The sequence below is a fragment of the Salmo trutta genome, chromosome 1, assembly GCF_901001165.1.
Source record: "Salmo trutta chromosome 1, fSalTru1.1, whole genome shotgun sequence".
Lineage (NCBI taxonomy): Eukaryota > Metazoa > Chordata > Actinopteri > Salmoniformes > Salmonidae > Salmo > Salmo trutta.
Window position 1 is genome coordinate 54,343,832 of NC_042957.1, and position 12,464 is coordinate 54,356,295.

Here is a 12,464-nt window from a genome sequence, read left to right on the forward strand (position 1 = left end):
ACCAAGGCCTCTGTCATTTCTCAGAACATTAGCCACAGGGCTTGATAAGGAGGCACTCACTATGGCCGTGGAGTTCAGACTGTTTAATGGGGAGGCGACGCTGTAAGGAGCTGCCAGATCTTACATTCAACTGGATAGTTCATGATAAGCTAGTCTACCATTTGACTGCCTTTCCCACAGCTATTTATCTCACTTGATCCGTTTTCTACTATTGCCTTTATGCCATTGCATGCTCAGTCTGCCCGCTATGGTGACGTAAGGGACCAAAATGTAGCATAATGTTGACCGCTCAATTGCACTGACATTTTGCAGACCACTTCAGAGCCACTCTAGAGTTAGAAAATTATGAGTGAGTAATTCTTTTAAATTATGTATGATGATTGAGTTCAACCACATGGAGAGAGTTGATCACTTCTCAGACTAACTAAGTGTTTATCCCGCTAGATCACAGGACAATGGAAACTCATCTTGAAAAACCTTCGGTCCCATTTTAACCTCTTCTAGAGTTAAAATCTGCGTTCATAACGTACTCTTATTTTGTGGATTTACTGTATTTGCGTTTTGTTTCTCTCTCCCCCCATAGACTTACTCTGGGCTGTTCTGTGTGGTGATAAACCCCTACAAAAACTTGCCCATCTACTCCGAGAACATCATAGAGATGTACAGAGGGAAGAAGCGTCATGAGATGCCACCACACATCTACGCCATTTCAGAGTCAGCATACCGCTGCATGCTCCAAGGTAAACCTCCTCTCTCACTCTGTTTTATGCAGTATTTGGGAGGTATAGCTCCTTCCTCAGTGGTCTCTTTCCTTTTCTCTCTTTTGCTGTGAAGCAACATGCATAAAGTGTGACTGGCAGGTGCCCTGCTGAGTTGTGGATTGCGTGGGTTTTGCTGCATAATCCAGGAGATTAGTGTGTGAAAGGTTCCGGAGTCAGGGAGGCAGTGGCATCATTAGTCATGGTTGAGCTGCCCCTCTGCTAGCCATAGGGGTCTGACAGACTACTTATTGATGTGGATCTACTAAGACAGACAGACGATACTGTACCACTTATAGACTACGTAATGTGTAAAAGCTCAACGATAGGCTTGTAGTTTCACAAACCACAAAGAGTACTGTCTATCTGCAAGTTATGTACATTGTCTGCAAAACATGAATGCCTCAATTTCAGACCATGGCATGTATTTGTTTTTGTTAAGTCAAAAACCACTTGGCGCTCATAATTAGCCTTCCTTAAGGCCCCTCTACTGCCCTGCCGACTGTCCTGTATCGCAGGTAGGGACCAGGACCTCACTGGCTCCTATGCAGATAAGAACCAGTTTAATTAGAGGTGAAAGTTCAGCCTGTTAACATTGATGGCCACTGACTGAGGGATTTGGAGAGTGTGAGCCCAGGATCAAGGATGCTATTAACTCAACCTGTGACCCTAGGGAAATGCACCACTCACTGTTAATCTTCTTCCTCCAGTGAGACATTCTATCTATCTCTGGCTCCTTGGAAAGGGACACTTTTCAATAGATACAGTGTGTGTTCAGTTTCAATGAGTTCATAGTAACATCAGCCTTCTGAACAGTACAGTCTCTCAGTGGGTCTGGTTTTGCTACCTCAGCTAAGTTAGATTTGATGGAGCCTGGAGCCTCTCTGTCATTACAGCTCCTCAGGCTGGCCCTAACTGGATATATCCAGAACTGTGGCTTGCTGCTCTGGCTGTTCTGGCTGTTAGTCTTCCACCCTACAGTACTGCTGTCACTATCACTGCTGCTGCAGCTCAGAGCCACAGGAAGAGAAAGAATCACAGGTCTTTTCATCTTCAGGAAGAAGCTGCGCTATTCTCTTTGTACCGGGAAGGGTGCTGGACACATGCCCCCTTAGCAGCCTCGTCCCTGTGTTAGAATGTAGAAATGTTTCTTTCTTTTTACTATTTTCTACATTGTAGAATAATAGTAAAGACATCAAATCTGGGAAATAAAATATAAACTCAAAAAGTGTAATTTAGAATTTAGATTCTTCAAAGTAGCCACCCTTTCCCTTGATGACAGCTTTGAACACTTTTGGCATTCTTTCAACCAGCTTCACCTGGAATGCTTTTCCAACAGTCTTGTTCCCAGTCAGTTCCCACATATACTGAGCACTTGTTGGCTGCTTTTCCTTCACTCTGCGGTCCAACTCATCCCAAACCATCTCAATTGGGTTGAGGTCGGGTGATTGTAGAGGCAAGGTCATCTGATGCAGCACTCCATCACTCTCCTTCTTGGGCAAATAGCCCTTACACAGCCTGGAGGTGTGTTGGATCATTGTCCTGTTGAAAAACAAATGATAGTCCCACTAAGCGCAAACCAGATGGGATGGCATATTGCTGCAGAATGCTGTGGTAGCCATGCTGGTTAAGTGTGCCTTGAATTCTAAATAAATCACGACAATGTCACCAGCAAAGCACCATCACACCTCCTCCTCCATGCTTCAAGGTGGGAACCACACATGCAGAGATCATTCGTTCACCTACTCTGCGTCTCACAAAGACACCAGAAATCTCAAATTTGGACTCATCAGACCAAAGGACAGATTTCCACCGGTCTAATGTCCATTGCTCATGTTTCTTGGCCCAAGCAAGTCTCATCATCTTATTGGTGTCCTTTAGTAGTGGTTTCTTTGCAGCAATTCGACCATGAAGGCCTGATTTCACACAGTCTCCTCTGAACAGTTGATGTTGGGATGAGTCTGTTACTTGAACTCTGTGAAGCATTTATTTGGGCTGCAATTTCTGAGGCTGGTAACTCTAATTAACTTATCCTCTGCAGCAGAGGTAACTATGGGTCTTCCTTTCCTGTGGCAGTCCCCATGAGAGCCAGTTTCATCATAGAACTTGATGGTTTTTGCGACTGTACTTGAAGAAACTTTCAAAGTTCTTGAAATGTCTCTTTGCTTATTTGAGCTGTTCTTGCCATAATATGGACTTGGTATTTTACCAAATAGGGCTATCTTCTGTATATCACCCATACCTTGTCACAACACAACTGAACACAAAGAAATTCCACAAATTAACTTTTAACAAGGCACACTTGTTAATTGAAATGCATTCCAGGTGACTACCTCATGAAGCTGGTTGAGAGAATGCCAAGAGGGTGCAAAGCTGTCATCAAGGCAAAGGGTGGCTACTTTGAAGAATTTGTTTAACACTTTTTTTTGGTTATTACATGATTCCATATGTGTCATTTCATAGTTTTGATGTCTTCACTATTATTCTACAATGTAGAAAATAGTAAAAATAAAGAAAAACCCTAGAATGAGTAGGTGTGTCCTAACTTTTGACTGGTACTGTCCGTGTCTGTAGTTTTTTTAGCCAGAGCTTGAAGCGATAAGCAGTAATCCTTCCTGCTTCTTAGTTCTAATGAGGAGTTGAGTAGTGTTATGATATTGGCCAGTGGCCACACGTATACAGTAGGTCAAGTGCTTTACTGGTTGGTCCAACTCCATCACCTCTATCCTCCCACCTCACCCAACGTCTCGTCACTCACTTCCTTTCGTGACTCCCACCCCCATCCACACATACATTATGGTGTCTTAACCAGTGATAGCCATGAAACCCTTGTGACCATTCACCCCCTCCCTCATCATACTTTCCATGAACTAAATATAGACTGAGTCCCTGCACAGAGCACTCACCCATTGTGGCCAGCCTGCCTTTCAGTTTCAACATGAGAGGTGTTTGAATTGGGGCCCCATGTCAAATCTACCCCCCTCATTGCCCCACTGTCCACAGTCCTGCCACATAGTGGTCATTGTGTACACTCCCTAGGGGGTCTACTGTGGAATGAGGTCATCCCTTGTCTTAGCGATCCGCAGCATGCTAAGTACTGAGTCATCGTGGTAGTGTCGTGGCCCTCAGATCACTGCGGAGTGCAGACTGTCCGGCTGCCTGAAGAGGGATGCCTCACTATGGATATGAGTGTGACCAAAATAACATTCCCGCACTGGCACATCACACAGAGGAGTTAGTGTGTCAGCTCACTTTCTGAGTAGCTGACCTTATATTGACAGTATATTGTATCTTGCACAGTGGAATAACTATTGATCTGCGTAGTGCTTACAGTGTGTTATACAGATGATACAGATTATTTCATTTGGGAGTGGAAAGACTGCCTCTATTGATGTTTCAAAAGCCATTTCAGGCTTTTAGGGATCCCCACTCTTCTGTAATGGCTCTCTTTCTTCTCCTTTCAGGAACTAAACAAGCCAACCTATCTCATTTCCACTCTTCTTTTCTTTCATTCTTTATTTTGTTCTGTCTTTTTTTCCCCTTCTCTCCAAAATGTTCTGGCTCGGACGACGTTGAAGGAAAAATTCCGCTCATCCCGCCAGGGCTTTTCTGGGACCCTTTCACTTACGGCACTGTTAACTGAAAAATACGACCGGGTGGCTTTGTGCGGTCTCTTTCCCGAATGTGTTTCCTTCCTTTTCCTCCTTTGTGAGGAGAACACAGGAGGACAAGTGTGTGGAATGTCTGTGTTCTGACTTCAGCCCAGACTATGGCTCTAGCATGGCTATGGAAGGTTCACAGACCATTCACCAGTCTCTCTTCTGCCTCAACCAATGACCCTCTCTCTCTCTCCAGTCCCATTCTCTTCTCCCCTACAGTAACAGCGTCCCTGTCTCTGGCCCTCTGGCTTCAGTCAAGGGGTTCGTCAACCGAACCGTACCGAGGCCTCACTTCACCTAAGCCGTCAGCAGGAGCAGAGCTTGAATAGTTCTAGGTGCTTATTATGGGCTGTAGCCTTTTCCTCAGGTCGTTTGTTTGTGTTTGACACTCTCTGTCTCTCTCCGACACATGTTAGAGTCTCAGGAACTGCTACAGACGAAGCTCCCTCTCTCTGCTCTGACCCCTCGTCCGAAGCACGCCCTGCTGCTGACATGTAGGTCTGGACGTGCTCCTGCACTCCAGAGCAGACGGGAGAGAAATGGGGCGGCCTGTATTGTGCCTCACAATGGGGGCTTTGTGTTGCCTGGAGAAGGGGCCAGGGTGCAGTATGAGGAGGCCCGGACCGACAAGGCTCTTCCCTGGGAATAGGGGGTCTTGTGTTGGGGTAGAGAGAGTTGACTGCAGGGAAGAGGTCAGGTCTGAGTGACAGGACAGGTGTGAAGGGCCAGGCGGGACAGGGGTATGGTGGAAGGGGGGCACCCCAGGGGAGATAGGGGTGTGTCTGTTAGGGACCCTCTCTCTGTAGTGAAAATAACTCTGTGTTCCTTGGTGGATGTACTAGAGTTTCAGACAAATGGCAGTGTACACACACACAATCCCACTCATATAGACACATGTTGGCAGATGCTCCCCTAATGGCAGACAGCTGTGGAGTTCATTCAGTATAAAATGGTATTTCTGTTGGCGGGCTGTTGTCATAGATCTCTGATCTCAGACAGCTATGAACTGTTGAGTCTCCAATAGGGAGAAAGAATGCACCCTTAATAAACCAGAGACATGAACATGTTAGCCTCAGTTCACTGGTTTTTAGAGGTTTCACTGGTGGGAGGGAGCAGAGTCTGAGATTACAGACCGGAGTTGAATGGAGACCCCATGAAAGCCCTTGACGATGTGGGGAGTTTGCTCAACATACAGTTGAAGTGAGAAGTTTACATGCATACACCTTAGCCAAATTGTCACGCCCTGACCATAGAGATCCTTATTATTCTCTATGTTTGGTTAGGTCAGGGTGTGACTCGGGTGGGAAAATCTATGTTTTCTGTTTCTTTGTTTTTGGGCCAAGTGTGGTTCCCAATCAGAGGCAGCTGTCTATCGTTGTCTCTGATTGGGAATCATACTTAGGCAGCCTGTTTTCTTCCTGTGTTTGTGGGATGTTGTTTTCTGTTTAGCCTCTGTTGCCTGACAGAACTGTACATTTTCTTTTTTCGCCTTTTTGTTATTTTGTTTGAGTGTATTGTGATAATAAAGAATCATGAGCACTTACCATGCTGCGCTTTGGTCCACTTCTCCTTCAGATGATCGTTACACAAATACATTTAAACTCAGTTTTTCACAATTCCTGACATTTAATCCTAGTAAAAATTCCCTGTTTAAGGTCAGTTAGGATCACCACTTTATTTTAAGAATGTGAAATGTCAGAATAATAGTAGAGAGAGTCATTTATTTCAGCTTTTATTTCTTTCATCACATTCCCAGTGGGTCAGAAGTTTACATACACTCAATTAGTATTTGGTAGGATTGCCTTTAAATTGTTTAACTTGGGTCAAACATTTCGGGTAGCCTTCCACAAGCTTCCCACAATAAGTTCTGTCCCATTCCTTGCAAGCCTCCCCCTTTTTCCTCCAAACATAACGATGTTCATTATGGCCAAACAGTTCTAATTTTGTTTCATCAGACCAGAGGACATTTCTCCAAAAAGTACGATATTTGTCCCCATGTGCAGTTGCAAACCGTAGTCTGGCGATTTTTTTATGGCGATTTTGGGGGAGTGGCTTCATCCTTGCTGAGCAACCTTTCAGGTTATGTCGATATAGGAGTCGTTTACTTTTGCACCTGTTTCCTCCAGCATCTTCACAAGGTCCTTTGCTGTTGTTCTGGGATTGGTTTGCACTTTTCGCACCAAAGTACATTCATCTCTAGGAGACAGAACGCATCTCCTTCCTGAGTGGTATGACGGCTGCGTGGTCCCATGGTGTTTATACTTGTGTACTATTGTTTGTACAGATGAACGTGGTACCTTCAAGCATTTGGAAATTGCTCCCAAGGATGAACCAGACTTGTGGAGGTCTACAATTTGTTTTCTGAGGTCTTGACTGATTTCTTTTGATTTTCCCATGATGTCAAGCAAAGAGGCACAGGTACAGGTACACCTCCAATTGACTCAAATGATGTCAATTAGCCTATCAGAAGCTTCTAAAGCCATGACATCATTTTCTGGAATTTTCCAAGCTGTTTAAAGGCACAGTCAACTTAGTGGATGTACTTCTGACCCACTGGAATTGTGATACAGTGATTTGTAAGTGAAATAATCTGTCTGTAAACAATTGTTGGAAATGTTATTTTTGTATTTTTTTTTTTATTTCACATTTATTTAACCAGGTAGGCAAGTTGAGAACAAGTTCTCATTTACAATTGCGACCTGGCCAAGATAAAGCAAAGCAGTTCGACAACATACAACAACACAGAGTTACACATGGAGTAAAACAACATACAATCAATGATGCAGTAGAAGAAAAAAAAGACTTGTGTCATGCACAAAGTAGATGTCCTAACCGACTTGCCAAAACTATAGCTTGATGAATGTTGTAATGGAGACTGGGTCATTTCTCTCCTTTTTTAAACATATTTTACCAGGTTTTGTCTCATTAAAATACCTACAAAGTGATACTTTGAGACCAGTTTGACACAAAGCTGAGAAGTGTGACAGATCAGAAGAAGACCCTCCAGTTCTGCCAGCTAGCAATGCAAGAAATTTGTGGAGCTGTTGAAAAACGAGTTTTAATGACTCCAACCTAAATGTATGTAAACTTACAACTTCAACTGTACATGCATGGCTATGACAGTCCTATTATGAAATAAATTATTATCATAGGTGCTTTATTACTGTATATGTTAGAGGTTATCGGGCTGTTATAAGTACCTTTACAGAAAAAACACATGATTTCACATGTGGAAAATCACTTTATTTCCCATGAAATTTCATGTGTATAAATGTGAAAACATGTTTTGTGGAAAACTTCACGTGTTCACATGTTTTCAAGTGTAGTTTCATGTTATCATATTAACTTCACATAAGATCACATGGCAATGTGTTTTTGGAACACTTCACGTGAAATTCATGTGTTTTTTCCGTAAGGGTAGAGAGGGAAGCTCAACCACCTCAGGTAGAATGGCAGCTTCCCCAGCGCTGCAGGTCTGTCCAATCTTTTACTGGGGCCTGTGTCTTGGGTGGCCACACAATGCCACCTATCCACCCACGGTCTGGGCATGCAGGGCACCACTGGAGACATGGTGCTGGGTGGGTGGGTGAGGAGCGAGAGCCACCGTCGTCTGTCTAGAAGTGTTTTCATTGGTCACCCATAGCTAGGATAGCTGCAGTCTGAGCCAGGGAGATGAGGTTACCTGAAGCTACTGCCCCTCACTCACTCCCTCCCTCCCTGGAGCTGCCACCAGCCTCTGTGGGGGGCAAGGAGGAACATGTAGGACAGTATACAACCAACTCTTTCCAACACACATTTAATGGACCTCTGGGGAGAGGGGAAATGTGGAAAACGGCCTGGATTGTCTGGATAAAGTAGCAGCAGTGTCTGAATGTAAATATGCTCCATAAAATGAGAGCATGGGATATGTCTTGGGACTATTTGAAAGTGACATACATGGAAAGTGGGCAGATGAACACTGACAACCAGGTCACTTGGTAATGTGATACATTCTGACATGGAGGATCTCTGTGGAAGCAGGGAGTGTTTGGATCACTGTCTGGAGAATGTAGCAGTGACTACACACTTAGAATGTAGATATGTACGGACAGGACTGGACTGCATGATTGCTTCATGGTACACTGGAATAGATCCCTTGGAATATCTGAAGCTGCAATTCAAGGAATTCAGATCAACTACCTGGGTGTACAGTATTACCCCTGATGGCAGCAGGTGTTCTATGCTCGGACTCAACCTGTTTTCAGCATATTTAAGAGTGGAGACAGGTTTGAGTCATTCTGTAGTTCTCACAGTGATGACTGTAGGGTGAGGCTCTGCCAGACTGGGCTCTCTGTAGGTAAGAGTTTGGATGAATAACAGTCTGTTTTACAGGTGACTGCGTTCTAAACAGCATGAGGTGCATCCGTGTTTAAATCAGTGATGGCTTTCTGTTGTGAGTTAGTGAATGGGTCCAAACAGGGATGAGCTGTATCAGATGTAGGGATTGGGTCTGAACAGGGACTGTATCAGGAGCAGGGCAGGGTGGCTCCCCCTCTCTATTGTGACTAGCTTAAGCATTGAGAACATGAGTGTGTCTCCTGCTATTTTGGTGCTGCTGGATGTCTGTCAGGGCAATGGGCTTAGTGAACCAAAAGGAACATTGAGTCTTTCTGTTGTGTGATGTGTGGTGTGTGTGTGTGTGTGTGTGTGTGTGTGTGTGTGTGTGTGTGTGTGTGTGTGTGTGTGTGTGTGTGTGTGTGTGTGTGTGTGTGTGTGTGTGTGTGTGTGTGTGTGTGTACAACACTGCTCAGAAACATCATTTGTAATGCAGGTTCCCTACTTTGTCCGACCCTCCAGTGAACAGTAATACATCTCTACTTTGTCCGACCCTCCAGTGAACAGTAATACATCTCTACTTTGTCCAACCCTCCAGTGAACAGTAATACGTCTCTACTTTGTCCGACCCTCCAGTGAACAGTAATACGTCTCTACTTTGTCCAACCCTCCAGTGAACAGTAATACGTCTCTACTTTGTCCGACCCTCCAGTGAACAGTAATACGTCTCTACTTTGTCTGACCCTCCAGTGAACAGTAATACGTCTCTACTTTGTCCGACCCTCCAGTGAACAGTAATACGTCTCTACTTTGTCCGACCCTCCAGTGAACAGTAATACATCTCTACTTTGTCCGACCCTCCAGTGAACAGTAATACATCTCTACTTTGTCTGACCCTCCAGTGAACAGTAATACGTCTCTACTTTGTCTGACCCTCCAGTGAACAGTAATACGTCTCTACTTTGTCCGACCCTCCAGTGAACAGTAATACGTCTCTACTCCTCCTTTGAAGTGAGACCATGACTTCTCATTCCACTCTCCTGTACCTCTATATCTCCTCTCAGAGCAGCTCGCGGTGAATTCACTGGAATAGAGACATTATTTTCCAGTTTCCAATAAGCCCTAGGATGTTGACACCAGCAGCAGGGCTACATTAGAACCCCATGATGGGCCTCTGTTACTGCTGTTACACATTCACAGGTGGTTCTCATTTCACCCCCGCGTCAGAAGCATGTGGAAAATGTGCTTTGTGAGGTATGAGCAAAGTGTGTGAGGCCGATACCCTCTGTGGGGGTCAACAGGCTTAGGTGTGGGAGGAAGGAAGCCTCACTAGGTGTGAGGGAGGACAATGGCTTCCTTCCTTTAATGTGCAGGATCTCTCTCTCTCTCTCTCTCTCTCTCTCTCTCTCTCTCTCTCTCTCTCTCTCTCTCTCTCTCTCTCTCTCTCTCTCTCTCTCTCTCTCTCTCTCTAGTCCCACTGGTCACTTCACACAGCCTCCCTTCCCTGTCATATCCACTAGACAGGGAACAGTCCTTCTGTCTGACACTTATTCCGTTCCTGTCAATGTTCTCAATTTCCACTGTAATTGAGTCAAACCAATAAAGTAGTCTCTCTCATAGGATGGGAAGCTATTTATTGTAGCTACAGTAGTCACTGCAACACATTCCATTCCGGCCTACAATGCCACATCTAGAATGCCCTCATCTGTGTATCCGAGTTGACTGACACCATGCTACCTTGCCCACTGCATGCCCAGGTCTGGCCCACCACGCTGCTCTCTATGCATTACTGTCAGTGGGTTTCCATGGCCTTGAAGGGTGCAGCCCCTCCCCTCTCTGCCCCCTGACCTCCTCCCCTTTACTCCTACCAGTTGCTGTGGGCCAGGAAGCCTGGCCACCCTCTGTGACATCACAGGAATGTCCTCGCCCCAGGACCCCAGCGTTGATGGTGAGGGGATCCATGGGCATCCGAATTCCAACAGTCATAACTGATTACTGACTGCAGCCCACAATGCATTGCTAGCTGGCAGAACTGGAGGGTCTTCTTCTGATCTGTCACACTTCTCAGCTTTGTGTCAAACTGGTCTCGAAGTATCACTTTGTAGGTATTTTAATGAGACAAAACCTGGTAAAATATGTTTAAAAAAGGAGAGAAATGACCCAGTCTCCATTACAACATTCATCAGGCTTGGCGAGCTCTTCATTACCACCAGGATATATGACCAGAATCCCCCTCTGACGAAGGAAGAGTCATACTGTGTTGTGACTGCTTTAGTGAACGGTGCATGTCGGCCTCTCCCTCTGGCCCAGTCCTCTCAGCAGCAGCACTCCACAGTGTTAGTGTGGGTTATCATAACAGCTCAGAAGCCCAGAGGTGACAGTTACACAGAGCAGGTACAGAGAGGACTGGCCAGATCTAATTGTGTGTTTACCAGTTCACCCGTCTGAGAATGCAGGCTGGCGTGTGTGTGTGTGTGTGTGTGTGTGTGTGTGTGTGTGTGTGTGTGTGTGTGTGTGTGTGTGTGTGTGTGTGTGTGTGTGTGTGTGTGTGTGTGTGTGTGTGTGTGTGGAGGGGGTATTGAGATTGGGCTAGGCTCCCTGCGTCGCAGCATTGACAATACAGCGGTGAGAAACCCCAGACATGGCAGGGACCTCACACTCTCTCACACAGACACTCAGGCTTTTGTTCCCCCGGCTTTAAGTACCCCTGGAATCCATCCTGACTGCTCTATATGTGTAAACACAGCTCTTTCTATTGCTAGTTCTCTAATGACCAGTCCCAGTCCATGATCCATGCCTCTGCTCTACTATGACTGATGAGTGTCTGTCTGTGTACAGGGTGGGTAGGCCTGGGTAGTGATATACCCTTAGAGTGTATGGGGAATACTGGCCATCACTCAGGATTTCTGATGTGTGCAAAGTGGTACCCACGGCTCTAGAATTAGCACTGCGTTTGTTGGCGTTTTATGACTTCTTTTATGAAGCTAATTTAGAGAGCAGGAAGAAGGATGTGGAAAAAGAGTGTTGTATCCAGTTGAAGTGGTGGTGAGGCTGTTTTTTCATACCAGCTCTCACCCTGCCTCCCCTAGTCTGTGATCCTATTTCACTAACTACAGACCCCATGAAGTCAGAATATAACCATTATTTTCTCTGCCTCTGGCTTGTTTGAATTTGGAGTGGTCCAGCAGGAAGAGTGGAATGGAGTAGGCTACAATCCGTACTTGGGCTCCACTGTACTCCTACGGTTCAAGATTAGGGAGGCTTGGACATGTTTTGGGGAGTAGATGGGAATGTTGAGAGATTAGGGGGCTAGTTGAGGGAGGAGGGGAGAGGTTTAGGAGGTAAAGGGAGTGGCTTGGGGGGGGGTTCTGGAATGTGTGGAATGAGTAGATGAATCCGTCTAGGGAATAAATTATTAGTGGAAAACGGATCCCCAGTCTGTCTCCTGCTGCGTGGCCCAGGGGGGAGACGAGGAAAGTGTTGTTTGTTTATGTAGACCTAGATGTAGACCTATGTACACGTACGCAGACGACACCATTCTGTATACTTCTGGCATTTCTTTGGACACTGTGTTAACAAACCTCCAGACGAGCTTCAATGCCATACAACTCTCCTTCCGTGGCCTCCAACTGCTCTTAAATGCAAGTAAAACTAGATACATGCTCTTCAACTGATCGCTGACCGCACCCGCCTGCCCGACTAGCATCACTACTCTGGACGGTTCGGACTTAGA

At 45.5% G+C, this 12,464-nt stretch overlaps 1 protein-coding gene across 4 annotated transcripts in view; it reads left to right on the forward strand.

Annotated features, from left to right (window-relative positions):
* LOC115200545 (myosin-10-like) overlaps nt 1-12,464 on the forward strand; it is a 60,958-nt gene that overhangs the window by 13,236 nt on the left and 35,258 nt on the right. For all 4 annotated transcript variants that reach the window (XM_029763687.1, XM_029763697.1, XM_029763707.1 and 1 more), the window contains one exon: nt 584-740. In XM_029763687.1, the coding sequence (XP_029619547.1) occupies nt 584-740 (157 nt within the window). The remainder of the gene's footprint in view (nt 1-583; nt 741-12,464) is intronic.